General features: G+C 43.7%; 1 protein-coding gene across 7 annotated transcripts in view; it reads left to right on the top strand.

Moving 5' to 3' along the window:
* ANKS1B (ankyrin repeat and sterile alpha motif domain containing 1B) overlaps nt 1–19,281 on the top strand; it is a 587,732-nt gene that overhangs the window by 79,075 nt on the left and 489,376 nt on the right. For all 7 annotated transcript variants that reach the window (XM_029079026.2, XM_029079024.2, XM_029079025.2 and 4 more), the window contains exons 3-4: nt 8,638–8,794; nt 14,511–14,807. In XM_029079026.2, the coding sequence (XP_028934859.1) occupies nt 8,638–8,794; nt 14,511–14,807 (454 nt within the window). The remainder of the gene's footprint in view (nt 1–8,637; nt 8,795–14,510; nt 14,808–19,281) is intronic.

The following is a 19,281-nucleotide window of genomic DNA, read 5'->3' as shown; positions in this document are numbered from 1 at the left end:
GGCTCTAAGGGTTAAAAGAAAAGGAAACACTCCCTCTCCCATTTCCAAAAGGAAAACTTTGAGGCCTTTCTTCACGTCCCTGGTCAATAAAGGACCAGAGGGGGCGATGAAAGAGGTATGCTTAATTTGAAATCTTGTGTTTCCCTCCTGAGTTAAGCCATGGAAGGCTTTCTTACATTCACTGATCCTCTCCTTTATATCATCCTTTTGTTACCGGGCCTTTTCTGGTTTCAGAGCCTCTGAACCGTATCTTGAAGCAAAATAGATTTGGAGTGAAATATCTTACGAAGTTCAGTGCTTCAAATGAAAAGGTTTCTGGTCAGTCCTGATCTGCAGGTATCTGCTGAGGTGATCTAATGGGTTGTAAGCCAAAGACATGAAATTTTCAGCCATTATCTTGTTGATTCAGAAAAAGAAGAAAGCTGCCTTTACCAGAGTGGTAGCCATTGACTGCCCCGATGAGCCTAAGTCACAGAGCAGGATGTTTTAGTATCTGTGGTCCATACACTCCTTCAGCCTTTTTCTTTGCCCTCCCCGAGGCCTGCTTTAAGTTTTGCAACCGCAGACTTTCCGAGCAGCAGGTGGCTGGATTTGCTTACTATGGCAGGCAGACAGGTAGGCAGGCAGGTCTTCAGCACTTCAAACTTTTGTCCCTCCCCCTCTCCCAAAGCAGCAGCGGGTGTGGCCCATTCCCCAGAGTTTGCCCGTGGAACAACTCTGTTGGGAGGAGCCGAGGATGCCTGGGTGATTCTTCACTGCACGGCAGCTCTGCTGTTATGGCCATTGAAGGCCTTTCCTGAGCTCATTCCTGTGACTGCCTAAAAAAAGAATTGAAGAAACAAACAAATATGTGGTTGAGTAAAAGGAAATCAGGGACAGAGAATTGGGTAAACTGTACTCTGCTTCTTGGGAGACTAGACATTATTGCTAGAAAGTTACTGAGGCTATGAGAAGCAGAATTGCCTAGTAGATAGAGCACAGGCCTGGAAGTCCTGTGAGAAGCAGCGTGGCTCAGTGGAAAGAGCACGGGCTTTGGAGTCAGAGTTCATGGGTTCGAATCCCAGCTCGGCCACTTGTCTGCCGTGTGACTTTGGGCAAGTCACTTAACTTCTCTGTGCCTCAGTTCCCTCATCTGTAAAATGGGGATTAAAACTGTGAGCCCCACGTGGGACAACCTGATTCACCTGTGTCTACCCCAGCGCTTAGAACAGTGCTCGGCACATAGTAAGCGCTTAACAAATACCAACATTATTATTATTAACATTATTATTAAGTCAGAAGGACCTAGATTCTAATTCTTGCTCTGCCACTTGTTGTCTGTGAACTTTAGGCAAGTCACTTCATTTCTTTGTGCCTCAGTTACTTCATCTATAAAATGGGGATTAAGACTGCGAGCCCCTTGTGGGACATGGACTGTGTCCAACCTGATTAACTTTGTATCTATCCCAGTGCCAAGTACAGTTCGTGGGACATAGTAAGAGCTTAACAAATTCCATAAAAAATCCAAGCATTTTTCTGAATTTTATTGCATTACTCAAATTAGCATTCCATGTGATCACGCCTCCAAGAAACAGAGTACTAGGAGCTTCATCGCTATAGTCTACAAGGATTTACTGAATGACCACATGGCACACTCTCCTGAGCTAGCAGTAGTAGTAATGATGATAATTGTGGGATTTGCTAAATGTTTAGACTGTACTAAATGCCGGGGTATTAGTTACAAGATAATGAGATGTGACACAGTCCTTTTCCACAGAGGGCTAAGTCTAAGGGGGAGGGAAAACAAGTATCCCTATTTTACTGATGAGGAAACTGAGTCGCAGAGAAGTTATTTGCCCAAAGTCACATAGGCAAGTGGCAGAGTCAGGATTCAAACCCTTGTCTTTCGATTCTCAAGCGTGCACTTTTTCTATTAGGCTTGCCACTTGATTTCTTTTCACGTCTTTATTATTCGATTTCTTTGTATATGCCACTCCATGAAAATAGTCACTGTATATGCCATCCAGTTTTAGGTTGCTATTAGGTCAGGTGTCTCTTTACTATCTTGTTTGCACAACTTAAAGAAATACGAAAGTGTCTCTTGAAAAAACTAGCTGACCTGGGTGGGATATGTGTATATATCCATCCTTACCACCAACCATTTACCGTTTTCCAAGCTGAAACTAACTGTATTTCTTGTCAGCTTCCTCAAACTTGCCAGGCTTCTCCTTCTTTCTTGAATTAGTATTCTTAACAACTGCCTATCAGTATAATCAGAAACTTTAACAAGGGCTCCTGTTAGTCCCCTAATAAAGATATTAGTAGGAGTTGGTATTGATTCTTACATGCCCATTACACCTCTCCAGCCAATTGGGTAATTTTTCTAGAGGCACTTTCTCCTGTCTTCAGCAGGTTTATAATAGTAACAATAAATCTAATTGAGATTAATTTAAAGAGAACTTCCTTGAGAAATTCACTCACGGGTTTTATTAAAATGAGGATTGCATGCTGTGTTTGCGCTTTTTTTCATTTGCAATAAACCTTCGATTTCTCGGGAAAAACAGCCTTGAAGGATTTTCCTCTCTCTGTTCCATTGAATTGAGAGAGCATTGAGGGTTTTTTTTAAACTTAATGACTGTTCACATTTTCTAATTTGAAAACTCTATGTATCTTTCCACCTTCCTGTGAAAGCCTTAGCATCAGGAAAGAAGCTAGTAGCTTTCACTCCTGTGTTGGTTTCTGCTCTATTTCGTGAATTCCATCCACCCGTTTCAAGGGTCATAGAGCCAAAGGCCTGGAAGAGAATATTTTTAGAAGCAATCTGGTGCGCACATCACCTCCCGTCTGGTGATCTCTTTAAGGAGACGAGGGGGAGGGGAGTTGTCTTGCCTGATTGCTAGATCCCCAGTTTTTTATTTGAATGAGTGCTATAATCATGCTTCCCAGGATGCATGCTGATGGCTGCCCCAAGATTCTCCGGTTCTACTGGACTGCTGATTTGGCCCATTCCCCTGGCAAAACACTATTCATGTTATTTCCCAATGGATGAGAATCTCTTTCACCCTAAAACACTCCCAGAATAGGAAATTCCACAACTCCTTGCATTAACTCACTTCCTTCTCTGTTTAATCCTCTCAACCTGCCATTTAAACACCTTTTTTTTTGGGGGGGGGGTTGTTTTTTTATTTTTAACAGTAATTGTTAAGCCTGTGCCAGGCACTGTACTAAGTACTCGGGTAGATACAAGATAATCAGATTGGGCACAGTCCATATCCCACATGGAGCTCAGTTTCAATCCCCATTTTATAGATGAGATAATTGAAACACAGAGAAGTGAAGTAGCTTGCTCAAGGTAAAATAGCCGACATGGAGGAAGCGGAATTATAACCCAGGTCCTCTGACTGTGCTCTTTCCACTAGGCCATACAGCATCTCCACACCCTCCTCTCCTAACTTTCAGCGATTCTGTTGTATGAGGCCAAGTGGGTTCTCTTTCCTAACTCTGGTTAGACACACCCACAGAGTCTCATCGGATGGTCATTGTTGTGGTATTTAGATTACATTTCTCGGGCACCTTTTTTGAATCTGCCTTTAAGAATCTTCTTTTAGGCTTCCTTTTTTAATTGAATGCAAAGGAGTTATTTACTGATGAAATTATATTCACGTTTCAGCAGTTGCCAAGTTCAGCCTTATTCTCTCATGAAAATCACACACGAAAAATTTGTTCAAGTAGTGTAAGAACCCCTCTCTTTGTGCCAAGAATCAATAAATAAGCGTTTTTTCTAATCAGAGTTAGGTTTATTTACGTAGCCCAGGAACATGGTTATTTCAGAATTATTTTAGAGTCAGTTTTCTGCATTAGCCAGTCTCTCATTTGTCCTTCAAACATATAGAGAAACCTATAAATTATCCTACATCTATTGGCTGGCATTGCCTATTCTGTTTCTTGATTTTTTTTGTCCTTATCTTTTATCTATAATTCTTTATGTGCCCATGTTTAATTCTATCTCTTTTCTATTTCCAGGATAATTGTTTGATTTTTTTTATTCGTTTCCTGGTCTCTTACTTAGAGAAATATCCGTTCCTAATTAGAAGGTTCATTAGGATACCAAACTGGGTAGGGCATTTTCCTGTAAGAACACAAGGAAGGAGTTTTTAAACCTCTGTTAGCGGAAGAAGAAAAGCACACGACAGATGGCAGCAGTCAGCAGCAGGAGAGCAGACATCTAAGCAAAGAAAAAAAATAAGTGGAAGGAATAGCATTTTAATTTTTTTAAAAGCCTGTCCTTCCCCTGCTGCCAGAAAGCAAGCATTCCTAGCCGCCACCTCCCCCCCCCCCCAAAAGGATAATTAGGCTGAAACCCAGGGGATGATGATTCAGAGGTCTTTATTAATATGAAAAACATGAACGCCATCCGTAACTTACAGTATTGAGTAAGATAAGGGGTACCTTGATAAAATACCTAGAGTGAGAAGCAATAGCCCTTCTTCATAGTGTCCGAAAAGGAATAAAAGGGGTATGGAATCTGGCCAGACTAGGAAAGGATTATTTGCTTGAATAATCTGAAGAACTATGAAACACTAACTGTACCTGATAACAAATGTAATTGGAGATGCAGTTGAATAAAATGCAAGAAAGTAAGTTCAAACACATTGAAAACAGGAAACTATGATTTCCACCAGGAAATAGTTTGACAGATCACTAGCCTCTCTCCTCTGTGGCCTCTCTTCCCATCATCTTAACTATAGGTCTAGATTCCTATGATGACCAGGAGAAGGCTCCAGTGTTGTTAGTTTATGCAGCCTGATGTAACTCCGTCATGTGGAGGTGGTGTGGATGCTATAAAATCCTCTAGCCCTAGCCCAAATTGGGAGTTAGCCTGCTCCATATGGCCTAGTAGAAAGAGCACGGGCCTGGGAGTCAGAAGGATCTGGGTTTTAATCCTGACTGCCACTTATCTGCTCTGTGACCTTGGGCAAGTCATGTAACTTCTCGGTGCCTCAGTGACTTCGTGTAAAATGGGGATGAAGACTGTGAGCTCCGTGTGGGGCAAGGACTGTGTCCAACCTAATTACTTTGTATCTGCCCCAGTGCTTAGAGCAGTGCTTGGCACATAGTAAATGCTTACAAATGCCATTATTATTATTATTAGGAGTCAATAAGTGAGGTTACAAAATTAAACCCATATACACTGTAACCCAAGTTGTGGCTGCTTAGAGAGCTTCAAAAGGGGCAGGCTAGTTCACTGAGCTGGATACTTGATTGATGATGTTGGTATTTGTTAAGTGCTTAGTATGTGCAGAGCACTGTTCTAAGCACTGGGGTAGATACAGGTTAATCAGGTTGTCCCATGTGAGGCTCACATTTAATCCCCATTTTACAGATGAGGTAACTGAGGCCCAGAGAAGTTAAGTGACTTGCCCACAGTCACACAGCTGACAAGTGGCAGAACCGGGATTTGAACCCGTGAACTCTGACTCCCAAGCCCAGGCTCTTTCCACTGAGCCACACAGCTTCTCTAATACTTGATTACCACTTTAGTCTCAAGTCTGGTGTTTTGAGGGATTCTGCACTGCTCTTTCAGGATCCCTGCCATGGTCTCCCGCCTCTTGCCAATGTCCTCATCCTCTGCTTACACTCTGAGCCCCTTTTGGGGCAGGTACTGAGTCCGACCTGATTTTCTTCTAACTGTCCCAGTGCTCAGAATAGTGCATGGCACATAGCCAGGACTTAACAAATGACCTTTTTTTATTATTATTTCTACTACTATTTCTACTCCCTACTCTAGTGCAAGAAGATTAGGAGTCAAGCCCCTTGACTTCCTGTGAAGTGTAGTTTATAACTCTTTTGCCAATCTTTGGTAGGTTCCTTTGAGTGGTCTGTTGGATGACCAAAGATTGACCATAATGCAGCATAAATATTTTCTCTCTCTGACCCTCACTTCTCCAGAATTCAGTTCTTGAAACTCTCCGACCTCTATTATCAGGAGTCATTCTTTAGCAAGTAGAATTGGGCTAATTCCATTTCAGTACGGCTATTGAGATATTCATATTCTTTTGACTTGTTTCATATTTGAATATAAAATGCAAAGATTTTTTCTTAGTTGATTGGCATTTTCAGGGGCCCTCTGTTTAGCCCAGGAAACACTTTTGCTATTACACCTGTATGTATCTTTTAGACAACAGATATCAAATAGTTAAAACTCCCAGGCGTTCATCCTGTAGCTTGGTAAACCTCAGTTGTCGATTGACTTCAAGGCTGAGCATCAGTAAAGAACTGGATATCTTGAACAAAGCCTTTGCTTGTACTGGAAATTCTTTCCAGAATTTCGACTGAGGAGCATAACCTTCATGAAAATCAGATGGGGAAGAAATCCCTGAGATGAGCTCAAAAGCCTTCAAGTATCGGCCCATTCTGCAACCCTCTGGGGGTGATTCCTTTTCATTTCAAAATGAGCTCTGGGTTTGGACAAGCTCTAAGGGAAGCATATGGAGCAAAATGAGAAATAAGCCCTCTCTGATGTTTTAATTCCTAGAAGTCTTGCAGCTGCTCTGTATCAATTTGATTTTGAAGGTTCAGGCTTCAGTATAATTTCATTTAGAATATAGTTTCCTGAACCATATACTTCAGGTTTAGCCTGAAGTTTCAGATTGATGATATTCTTCAGAAAAAAATGTTTTTATTATTACTATTATCTTTATTAAATCTATTTGTAGAAACGAAGTTCCCAAGCATTGAAGTTACAAAATGTCAGTAATGTAGGCTGATTCATGGTTATAAAGATATGTAATATGTAGATATTTCTTTTCATTGTAATCATTTTTAATACTGGCACATTATAAGAAGCTTCTCAATTACTCTTTCCATCAACATCTATTTTAGAATTTTTAGTATTGTTCTCAATTATTAGATGCTTAATAATTTTTTGGTACCTAAAACCTTCTAGCAGCCAGTTTCAGAATGTGAAGACATTCTTGGTCATTGACATAATGCCAGTAACAGTACCTAATAAAATTCCTCTGTTACATTTTATCTATTGTTATCAACCCGCAGCAACACGTATTCTAAATTTTAAAATATATATATTTTTAAAAATGGTATTCACATGCATGCAATATGCCAGACACTGTACTAAACTCTAGGGTAGATACAAATTAATCAGGCTGGACACAGTTCCTTTCCCCCGTGGGGCTCACAGTCTAAATTCCCCTTTGACAGATGAGGTCACGGAGGCACAGAGAAGTTGTGACTTGCCCAAGGTCACACAGCCAACAAGTGGCGGAGCCAGGATTAGAAGCAGGTCCTCTGACTCCCAGGCCCAGGTTCTGTCCACCAGACTACACTGCTTCTCTAATTTCTTAGTTGTGTGTGGAGTCCTATGTCAGAAAATAGCAAACAAAATTCATGTGTTGGCCGCCTAGCCTCAAGGGATTTGGGCTGCTATGCCTTTTAGAGCCCACTCAACACAGTGATAGAACTTTTCTGGGAGACCTGCACCTCTGTTGTTTCCTTTCTGGATCCTTCCATCCACATAATTAGGATTTTATGCTTCTTAGTTTATAAGTATATATTTTTTCCTCTTGAGAGCCGAGGACTGTTCTGTCTCCCTAGAAAGACATACATTCTTCACATAGAAAAGCCCATGAAATGCACTTTTTGTCTGCAGTTATAATAGCTGTTCAGTGGGAAGCTTAGAATCCCAGAGTATTTTCTGGAGAGCATCACAGTTGCCCACTCAGTGCCTTCCACGAGGGGTTAGTATGTTTCCTGAAATAAAAGCTGCAATGTAAATTGGGGCTCAGCCCAAAGATACATTTTCACATTGTTGCTGTGTATTGCCAATTATGTTATTTCTGGGGGAAAGCGGGGGCATTGAGAGCACGAAGAGCTTGTATTTGGCTGAGTTTCCCCCAGGGAATTTAGCTCTCTTTATCCTCAAATTTTAACTACATTCTCTTACATGTTAGGAACATAAGGGTCCCAAGCAGAAGACCCATTTTTGTAAAGCTGCCCTTTCCGTAGTGTTCATTTAACCAAGGAAGTGTAATTGCATTTTAATCTTATTAAAAGCCAATCAAAATGTGACACTGTTGAACTTGTAAGAGGAATGGTTAGTTCTCAAACCAGTGTTTATATTTTTCTGATGGATTTTTTTTTAAACCATTAAAATTTAAGAAAATGCTAATTGGACCCCAGGGCTGGCTTCAGATGGACCTTCTGTCTGGGAGGCAGGGGAGTGGCATAGTTCTTAGTAAAGATGGCCAATGCTAGGTCCATGTCTCCCTCTGTCCTTCTATGCGAGGGTGCATGGTGCATTATCAGGGCAGAAGTCCGGGTTTTGTCGCTGCCCAAATTTACGGTGGCGGATGCAGGGGCAGAAAAATACTCTGCAGACCGTTCTTCCATAAAACATTGCGTGGGCACATGTCGTGGGAATTTTAACCATTCTTGGGGCAGCAAAAGTCCTTAAGCTGGCCCTGATTCCACCCTATGTTAATTCATTTCTTAAACCAGTAGTCATAATCCCCGGATCCTGGAATGTCATCTGTTAGTAACATTGCATTGAATCGTAACACTGTAACAATCCCTTTTTCATGAGTCACCAGAAACTTATTTGATAGCCTTAGTCTAAGATTTCTTTTTTTTCCCCCCTTTCAGGGATATAGTCCTCAAATTACTACAGTACGAAGCTTCAACTAATGTGGCAGACAACAAAGGTTATTTTCCTATTCACCTGGCTGCCTGGAAAGGAGATGTAGATATTGTGAAGATTCTTATCCATCATGGACCTTCACATTCCAGAGTCAATGAGCAGGTGATTTAGTCAAATGTTGTGTTTGATTCATTCATTCAGTCGTATTTATTGAGAGCTTACGGTGTGCCAAGCACTGTTTGATCTAACCCTAGCCTTTGCCAGAAAGAACTGTAGACTTGCCTTTAGGCTACTGATGACTCTAACCCTGTGTTTTTTTTCCCTGAGAAGCCGTTGAACATCTGTGACTGATGTACATATCCTTAATTGTGGTTTATTTGCAATACTAGAGTTTATCAAGTAAAATCCTAATTGTATCATAACAGATATGCATGGAGTGTATCTGTGTGAAAGCGTCCATGGTGTGACAGTTCATTGCAGGGTCAAAGTAGAACTGAGTTTATATTTGTTACCATCATTATTGTTGTGAATCCTTGAATTGTTAAAATGACAATTTTTTCCAGGGGTGTGAGGTATACCTAATAGAAGAGAACTGAAAAGACATAGTTGAAATCCCCATTCAGGGCTCTAAATTTGAGGTGATCCTTACACTCCGATTCTACTGGATGTTGAGTCATTTTATTGTGATCTACCAGAAGCCTTACAGAGAGCCAGTGTCTTCACAGAAACACACTCCTCCAAGAGCCCACCCAACCTGCAAACTGGCTTATCTCCCTCGCATAATAATAATAATAATAATAATAATGTTGGTATTTTTTAAGCGCTTACTATGTGCAGAGCACTGTTCTAAGCGCTGGGGTAGATACAGGGTAATCGGGTTGTCCCACGTGAGGCTCACAGTTAACCCGCATTTTAAAGATGAGGTAACTGAGGCACAGAGAAGTTAAGTGACTTGCTCACAGTCACACAGCTGGCATACTCCAGGACTATAGCCACACTGCTCCTTGTATAATGCTCCCTGTCTCCAGCCGGGCTCACCTTGCTCCCAGGGAGGTTCCAGCACCTGAGCTCCACACAAACTTCCTGGCCGGTGTGGCTATAGTCAGTCAACCAATCAGTGGTATTTATTGAGCACTTACTAATGTTCTGACCACTGACTAACTGCTTGGGAGGGTACAATACAACAGAATTGTCCGGGGTTAGCCAGGACGCTCCCAAAGTTTTAGCAGCTGAATCAGACAATTTCTGGAAAATATACAACTGTCCTGGAACAAGTGTGGACAAACCGGTCACTATCTCGAACCAACCCTAGCTATGATTGTTCACTTTACATACTTACACTTAGATGTTGAGGCTGGAGCTGCTCAGTTTCGGTCCCGCAGCATCTTTTCAGGACTTGTAATTTGAAAATGCTGAATTCTGGGTGAATTTTTTTAATGTTTTTTTTTATGCTACACAGGATCCATGCCAAAATTGGAATGATAGCAGTAAATTCAGGGATATAGGACAGTTGAAGGTGACACAGCGTATCAGTATCAGTGTTCCTTAATGAAGGAATTTCTAATTTAATTTTCTTAATAGGCAAATGACCAGAGTGTCCTAAGCATCAAGGCTGGTCCACTAAAATGATAGAATCATACCAAGCATCTCGGGTTAGGCTTGCCCCCTGCTGCTCCTACTTTGTAAAACTGTATTTGAAAACCAGCAGGTAGCCTTGCAATTGAATTATAACCCGCAGCAGAAAAATGTCAGTTGGCGGTTACCCAAAATTAATGGAAGTGAGGCAAAAAGCTGTAGTCCGGTGCAACTGCAGAACTGTGGTGTCGCTACCTCACTGACGTCCAGGATAAATATCAAAGATGTGGTCTAAAGAAAGGCAATCTGAATGAGAGAAACATTTCCCAAATATCAAGAGATGTTTTTTAAAAAAATACATCGGTGCCATTGGGAAAAGGTGCTTTGATAAGTATTCTGCTAAAACCCTCAGTTTCAGGGAGGAGAAGGCAGTGTGCAGGTAGTTGATTTATAAATTCCAACTTTGATTAGGTGATCTAATCACTTCATGTTCTACTTGAATTTTAGCCAACATGAAAGGGAACCCCGGGAAAAGGGAGAATTCCTTATGTCGTGAGCCCTCTGGTGGCCGTCCTTGGAACTGTGGTGAAAGGAGCCACCTAAACGAGGCGAAAAGACAACTTTAAAATAATCACAAAAGTCAAATACTCCACTCTTTTCTTCTAGTTACATTTCCGCGTAAGATGAAATGAATCAGAGAAAAATAGCGGGGTCCCTCCCAATATGTTTCTTCCTTCTGGTTTTCTTCTGTTGGTGTAGTCGTAGAAAAGTTTTAGAGAGAGAGCATCTCCAGAAGAAAAGTGTTGGTAATAATAATAATGTTGGTATTTGTTAAGCGCTTACTATGTGCAGAGCACTGTGCTAAGCGCTGGGGTAGACACAGGGGAATCAGGTTGTCCCACCTGAGGCTCACAGTTAATCCCCATTTTGCAGATGAGGTAACTGAGGCACAGAGAAGTGAAGTGACATGTGGCAGAGCTGAAATTCGAACCCATGGCATATGACTCCCAAGCCGGGCACTTTCCACTGAGCCACGCCGCTTCTCATGTGGTTCCCGTCATGCTGCACAGAGCCCTGCTCCTGGTTCACCTGCAGGAGTTCGGCTCTGAGAATCAGAATGCAATACGGTACTACAGCACTTAGTACAGTGCTTTGCACACAGTAAGCGCTCAATAAATCGCCACCATCTCCAAGAGTCCAAGTCCTCCTTTCCTCTTCTCCCACTCCCTTCTGTGTCGCCCTGATTTGCTCTCTCTCTTAATCCCCCCTTCCCAGCCCCACAGTACTTATGAATGTATCTAATTTATTTATATTAATGTCCATCTTCCCATGTAGACTGTAAGCTCGTTGTGGGTAATCACAGTGTTCTGCATACAGTAAGTTGCTTAATAAGTTGCATTGATTGACTTATGGTGAAGGTTTCTGATTCAGGTACCACCTGGTTCGTTTATTCAGTTCATTCAATCGTATTTATTGAGTGCTTACCCTGTGCGGAGCACTGTACTAAGCACTTGGAAAGTACAACTCAGCAAAAAAGAGCCGCAATCCCTGCCGACAGAGGGTTCATCTCATGAGGTGAACAGACTCTGCAGGTATTTTGAAAAATAAATATCCTGGGTGGCAAAGATCACTAAGCCAACACCTTCCAGGTTTGGGTGCTATGGCGTGGTCTTGGCACTCTGTTGTGGTCATTTTGGTCACAGATGGGTTCTGGCCGTGGGTTCTCTGAGTCTCTACCCACACTTCATTGTGTGCTGGGTCCCTAACCCACTTGATCACTTCATACCCCACTGACAGTTCAGTGATTGAAATGCAGATATGCTAACCACCAGCACTCTAATCAGTTCCTTCCCCTCGGTTCTTGATGGGAGACTCTGGGCCACGCTGGTAGAAATGATCTTGAAATAATTTCTAAAGCAGTGACTAAATTCTCAACCCAAATTTTCAGGACATTTCCTGTAGAAACTACTTAAATTCAGATTTTGTCCCTTTAAAGCTTCTCGAGCTCATTTACCCCGGGATCATTTTAAAGCAAAGGCGTCAGGGATCAGAGCTCTTAATATTACAATATACTGTCCCATTCCTTCTTTTATGAGCTATGCCAAACTGCTAGTGCTACTCTTTCTTTCACGATGGGATTTGTAGAGCAACATTCGAGCACTTAAAAAAAATTAAAAATATGTCAAACACTTTTAAAAAATCAGTACCGGCCGCTTTTTTTCTCCATGTAAAGAACTTAAAACTTATCCCTCAGAATCCCAAACCTTCCCCCCTCTCAAAAATGGTGGATAATGTTACTAATAATATTCAATAAAAAAAAATTAAGGCCCTGAAAACTGTCAGACATCGCTTGAAAGAGCAAGTGAGTCTTGTGGTCCCAGTTGCTTTGACAGTCATCTCAAAATTTCCACTCGATGCTCATTTCGTGTTTTGTGTGTATTCTCTGGTAGGCGCCTTTCAATATGCGTGTTCTGAATTTTTCAGTTCCCTAAATGTTCTGGAGCGTAGCTTTTGGTCGAGTTACTTTGCAACCTAACTTTCAACCTAGCAAGCATTCAGAGTTACATAATTCTTGCTGATGCCCGGCTGCAGTCTACTTGAAGCAGTTGACAGGCCGTGGAAATCCTAGGCTTCAGCAAGTCGGAGAAGAATTTCCTCAATTGAAAATCAAAGTAAAGCAGGAAGTTAAGATCAATGGACAAGATAGGCTGGTGCGATTTAGGTGATATCCTGATTTCTGCACTCTTCCTCTCTTCTTACAGTGTCTGTATTTCCTTTCTTCCTTCTTCCTACTGTCTTTTCGTCATAACTGTTTCATTCCCGTCTGTCTTGCTTTCTTGGTCTCTTTCTTTCTCTCCTCTTCCCCAACCCATCTTTTTCTCTGTAGGGTCAGGCCAAGACTGGGAGTAGGATTGCAGGAGAAGCGTTTTGCCTCTGGTACTGGCTGGGGATTGAGTCTGCCGGGTATAGTGCATCCTTAAATCAGTTTCATTTTGCAGCTAGAGCGCCAGGTAACGGCTTTTGTGAGAAAGTGGAACGCTATTACATTTCTTCGGCAGCTGCGCTGGCTTTTCCCTGGGCATCGGACTGACTGAAAAGAGGCAGATCTCTGAGCTGTTCGCACATGTCCTGATTTAGCAGCACACCGATCGCTCATCAATTCTTGATTTCCTCGACAGCATATTCATCGCACATTACGGTGTTAATGGTGGTCATGGAAGGGCAGTACGAAGTGGTCGTTATGCATGTGCCCCACAAAAAGAATCCAGAAACATTATTAGAGACTCATGAATGGCTACCCTCATTGCTATTGAGCTATTTTTGCTGGCAGTGCTATTTATTATCATTATAATAAGCATTGCCACTGAGTCAGGCTTTGGGCCATAGCCAATGTCCCACTAGAGAAGGGGTTTTGAGATTTTTGCAATAGGTCCTCCTGTGCGATCCTATAGTGTGAAAAAGCGAAAGTAATAACACTGTATGAAGTGCCAGAAATTTGGCTTTGCGAGCGAGCCTCATGCCATGTCACACATCGGCGATGTGTGTTTACTGCAAGAGGAGGGAAGAAGGCACAGTAAGGCCAAAGCTTTTGCTGTGATTTCTTTCTTTTAAATGGGCCATTATCTAAAGTGTTTAAACAAGTGTGTCAAATTCCTCTTGGAGGACCGATTTGAACACCGTTAATGCCTTTTAATTATTCACGGAGAACCAGAAATGTATTACGCAATGAGCGTCAAACAGTTTTTGTCTAGTGGGTTCATTGCCTAACATTTCTGACCATCGATCTCTATTGACAATTTCACTCTCTCTGGGATTGTTAAGGAAAATTCAAGATAACTACTTTTACTGAAGAACTCAGTTTGTTTATTCATTAGAACTTAGCGAGCTCCCGTGTTCAGAGCACTGTACTGAGTTGCTTGGGGGAGTTCAGTGCTCTGCACACAGCAAGCGCTCAAGCAATCAGTGGTATTTATCGGTTGCTTTCTGTGTGCCGAGCACTGTACCGAGCACTTGGGAGAGTAATAGATACCACTGATGGATTGTTTCGACAAAAGACAAAGATGTGGCCCCTGCTCTCGAGGAGCTCATAGTGGTGGTGCTATTGAACCTAATACCCGTATGACTGGGCAGAAGTTTTAAAAACACATTTCCAATTGAAAGCACAATGTCATGTGACTCTCGGAGTGGTAAATCAAAACCCCATCCTTCTCAAAGTGCTTTCCATCGGGGGGCCGGAGAGCAGCATGGAGCTAAACTACTCGGTGACTTTTCAAAGCCGGTTTTACTACTTCTTCTCCGCCAGAATAATGAAAACGAGACGGCCCTGCACTGTGCGGCGCAGTACGGACACTCCGAGGTGGTCGCCGTTCTTCTGGAAGAGCTCACGGACCCCACGATACGAAACAACAAGTTGGAGACGCCGCTGGATCTGGCCGCACTCTACGGGCGGCTGCGCGTGGTGAAGCTGATCGTCGGGGCCCATCCCAACCTGATGAGCTGCAACACGCGGAAGCACACGCCGCTGCACCTGGCGGCGCGCAATGGTCACAAAGCGGTCGTCCAGGTCCTCCTCGAGGCCGGGATGGATGTCAGTTGCCAGGTGAGTGCTCCCCGGGCTCTGTGGGGTGAGGGAGGGAGGGAGAAGCGAGGCTGAGCTCATCTGTCACCGCGGTGGGGTCTCTCCCATCTCAGCTCTCACTCCCCCCTCTGCCCCCTGACTAGTCAGTTGTATCTACTGAGCACTTACTGTGAACAAAGCACTGTACTGAGGGCTTGGGAGAGCACAGTATGACCAAGTTGGGAGACGAGTTCCCTGCCGACTAGGAGGTTACGGTCTAGAAGGGGAGACAGACATTAAAAATAATACATTACAGATGCGTACATAGATGCTGTGGGGCTGCAGCACCTCTGAATGGGCGGAGGGCACCGGTGCCTACCGACCGACTTGATTCTGTGATCTCACTACCCCTCATTACGGGTTCCTCCAAATGAGGGCCCCTCCAGGCCTGCCTTCCAGTTGCTGCAGCAGCCGTAAAGCACAGTCACTTCATCTGCTCGGTGTCTCTGGGGAGACTCTAGATCTGAAGCGAGGCCCATTGGTTCCCAGCTCAGAGCTACTGTGTGGTTGGAACGGGCCAGACGTGTCAGCTGACTGCCCGGCCCCACGGCGGCCTCACCCTGGGGCCAGGGAGAGGAGATGTTTTGTCAGGGTCCTCGTTCCTCCGGGTGAGGCACCCATTGGGTCTGGGACTCTCTCTCCACCTTGCCCAGTCCACCTTCTCCCGCAGCTGGGTTCTGCTGCTGGCAAGCGGGGCTGGGAAATGGCCACCCAGACAGCTCAACACCATGGGTTATCCAATCGGCATATAGTTTGGAGGACCATGACATCCTCTGCTCACCTTCAGGGATGATTCAAATGAAGGGTAGGGTTATCTCCCGTTGGTCCAAGAAGGTTTGCCTAAACACGGATATCCTGAAGGCCAGAGCCACTGACCATAAACCTGAGTCCCGTTACTCGCTAGACACCCCAATGCGCCAATTAATCCCATGGGCAGCTAATACGGGAGACTTGGTGAATCACTGTTGGAATCACGGGACTTCTATAAGCCTCTGTGATTTGACTCTCTGGCTGGGTCACTATGTCACCTTCCCCAGGGTTGGGGCATTCCTTTAGCTGGGGAGATTCTGCTCTAATTAGGGAGAAGAGCTTAGCGGGTTTCCAGTGCCCCCCCAAAGCAGGAGTAGGGTGGGGAGGAGTTGCTCTGAGCTGGCATACACGTTTGCTTCCTGGAGTGTACTTCATGCTGGGATGTAGGATTGGGCTTCTAGAAACAGTGAGGAAATCACCATCCTGTTCCACAACCCCAAGAATATCCCACTTGGATCCAGTCCTACAGGAGTGGCAGCTGGGATTCTCCAAATGAATTCCAGGTGGCCGATGCCAGGATAAATACCAGCCCATCCCTGGAATTTGATTAGACCTGGCTGCAGAGATGATTGAGCTCAGGCTGGGTGCTAGGTGAGCATCCAATCGGCCGCAGGCCTGACCACGATGAGATCTCATGCCTGCACAAGGCCATCTGTTCCCCATAGCGCTTACCTCACTGCCTGTGCACCCGCTCGAGTCCCTAATGAAGAGCCCCCAACTTCCAGTTGAGAAGACAAGTCTGGCCCAGTTGCAGTGGGCTTAGCCAAACTAAGTGGCGGGCAATGAAATGACCTACAGGTTAAACCCAGGTTGCACTAGGCTGGGTTAGGCCAGTCTGGATCTCTGGAAGTTCAACCTGTCTTGGACTCTGCCAGAGATTCCACAGTTTCTCGGGTTCTGGATCTCTGGAGTCACAAATGAGGGTCCTCACCCACAGTCCTCCTTTCCTGTCAGCCCCCATATCTTGGCTATGTGGTTGGAGTCTTCTGGGAACTGGGGAAGCACGGGAGAAGGAGGCCCCCACCCACCATTTATCAAGCCCATTGGGGCTGCCTGAAACAAAGCATGTGCTCCAGAAGTTAAAGATTTATTGAAGATAAATATAGCCTGAATCTTGAGGTACTTCCTTATATGGAAGACCATCTCTCTGCTTCCACTGTCCCATAAATATATATCCGGTGCACATAAGCTGTACTTTATTGAAAGCCTTTTGAAATCCAAGTTTATTAAATGCTTTGCTTTTTCAGATCACCTCTGTGGTCTCTGAGGGCTTTTAAAAAGCTGCGAAAGCATGCTGCTCCTCATAAATCCACATTGGTATTACTTTGACTCGTTTACCCGAGGTTTGCTTTAAGTTTCGTAGGAACTTGATAAAAGAAAAGACTTTCCCGGTCCTTCTCTTGTTGTTTTTCTCTAATAAAAATAGAATATGGATACTGTCCAGAAAGGCAGGTGAATGGATTGCGAATCAGATGCACACGGATTGCAACTTGTGCCATTTAAGCTTTCTGGGCTCTGCCTCATCTTTGTGAAATTGAAACAATGTTTCCTTCTACTGAAATAACGTCCAGTTAAAAAGATTGTGCAGCGAAGTGTTTTGAACTCCTTGGAAGAAAGGGACAGCAGGAAGTTTAAATTTGAGGCATTGTCATTGCTATCGTTACTCCTTTACTCACTCTTTTCAGAATTGACCATGTATTTTTTAGGCTCTTGCAGATAAGCGCTAAGAACGAACTTGCAGATTCCAATTTTTCACTGACCTGCCTCTCTCTTATGCTCTGCTCCATGAACATGTAGCCTCTGTCATGGAACGCCCTCTTTTGTATCCCACAGATCGCTCTCCCTACCTTCAAAGCTTCAGTGAAGGCATGCCTCCTCCAAGAGGCCTTCCCTGACCGAGCCCTCATTTCCTCTTCTCCCACTCCCTTCTGCACCACCCTTGCACTTGGATTCCCTGCCTTTATTCACTCCTCTCTGTCCCACAGCACTCATGTATATATTTGTAATTTATTTATATTAATGTCTGTTGTCCCATCTAGAATGTAAACTCGCTGTGGGCTGGAAGCATGTTTGCCGACTTTATTATATTGTATACTCCGAAGCAGTAGTTCAGTGGTCTGCACACAGCACTAAATAAATATGATTGATAGGAATAAATTTATTTACTTCATGACTGCCCAATACACTTAAAGTAGGCTTGGAAATTCTTTATATTACACTCTATATGTAGGGATTGAAATTTTTTTAGTTGATTTTTTTTTTTTGCTGTTTTAGGAATGTATTTGGACAGTCCTTTAACCTTGTTGATGAGGCTAGATGCACACGGCATTGCTGAAGATCAAGTAGTGATATTTATGAGCACTTACTGTTCGCAAAGCACTATACTAGACGCAGCGTGGCTCAGTGGAAAAAGCCCGGGCTTGGGCATCAGAGTCACGGGTTCTAATTCCGGCTCTGCTGCTTGCTAGCTGTGTGACTTTGGGCAAGTCACTTAACTTCTCTGTGCCTCAGTTACCTCATCTGTAAAATGGGGATTAAGACTGTGAGCCCCACGTGGGACAACCTTGTATCCCCCCCGGCACTTAGCACAGTGCTTTGCACATAGTAAGCGCTTAACCAATACCACCATTATTATTATTATTATACTAAGTGCCTGGGAGAATTGATAGTTACCTTCCCTGCCCACAGTGAGCTGACAGTGTAGAGATAAGATTGTTGATATAAAGCTTGAATCTGTGAATGTGGGCTTAAGCTGAAAATTAATTCCCAATGTTTGACCAACTGCTCCGTTTAAATACACATGTCTAAGGAGGATGCTCTTACCTGCAGCTGCTGCATCTAATTTGGGACTCATGGACCATTTTATCCAAGGCTTAGCCTCAAAAACAGCCACTCCATTAAGCGACTGCGGTTGTTTCCCAGCAGCATCCAGCTGTGCCTCATGGTTGGAGTTTAACGTCTTTAAAGGGTACCTTCTGTTCTCTCATCTTACATTTGCCCTGTTTGAGTTGGTCATTCAGCAGCTGTTTCAATAGCCTGCTGTCGCCCAGATGACCCACCTAGGTGAAGTTCGGTTACAGGGAGCATTGCTTCATCCTAATGGATTGACTGTGATCCTGCCGTGCCCTGCAGTAGGGATATTTTAAGTACGGGTCGTTTGTGATGTTGATGAAACTGTTCAAGACCTGAATGAGAAATAGAGGTTGGACACTAGCCATTCTCTAAAGACCTTCAGCTTATCGGCTAGAGAAATACGGTTAATATCTCGGTCTGACAAGATTTGGACATGGCACCGGAGAGTAGGATTTTGAGATCGGGGATGAAATAGTTGCCTATTGAAAAGCGGCCCAGTTACTGAGCTTGGTATAGAAGAAGCCTGATAGGCTGGCGAAGCCTGGAAGCAGGGATTTGCTCTGAGGGGAGAGTGGGCGACAGGGGTGTGTGGCAGTGTGAAGATGGAAGAAGGAAATGGGGATTTAATGATTCTAGTAAAATTTAAGTGTTAGACTGTAATCTCCTTGGTAGATTGTATGATCATTGTGGCAGGGATTTGTCTTTTATCTTTTTTTATTTTCATATCTGTCTCCTCCCTCTAGACCGTGAGCTCCTTGTGGGCAGGGAATGTGCCTACAAACTCTGTTATATT

The sequence above is a fragment of the Ornithorhynchus anatinus genome, chromosome 14 (assembly GCF_004115215.2).
Source record: "Ornithorhynchus anatinus isolate Pmale09 chromosome 14, mOrnAna1.pri.v4, whole genome shotgun sequence".
NCBI lineage: Eukaryota > Metazoa > Chordata > Mammalia > Monotremata > Ornithorhynchidae > Ornithorhynchus > Ornithorhynchus anatinus.
The sequence above is the reverse complement of the archived record's forward strand: the minus strand, read 5'-3'. Positions and strand labels throughout refer to the sequence as shown.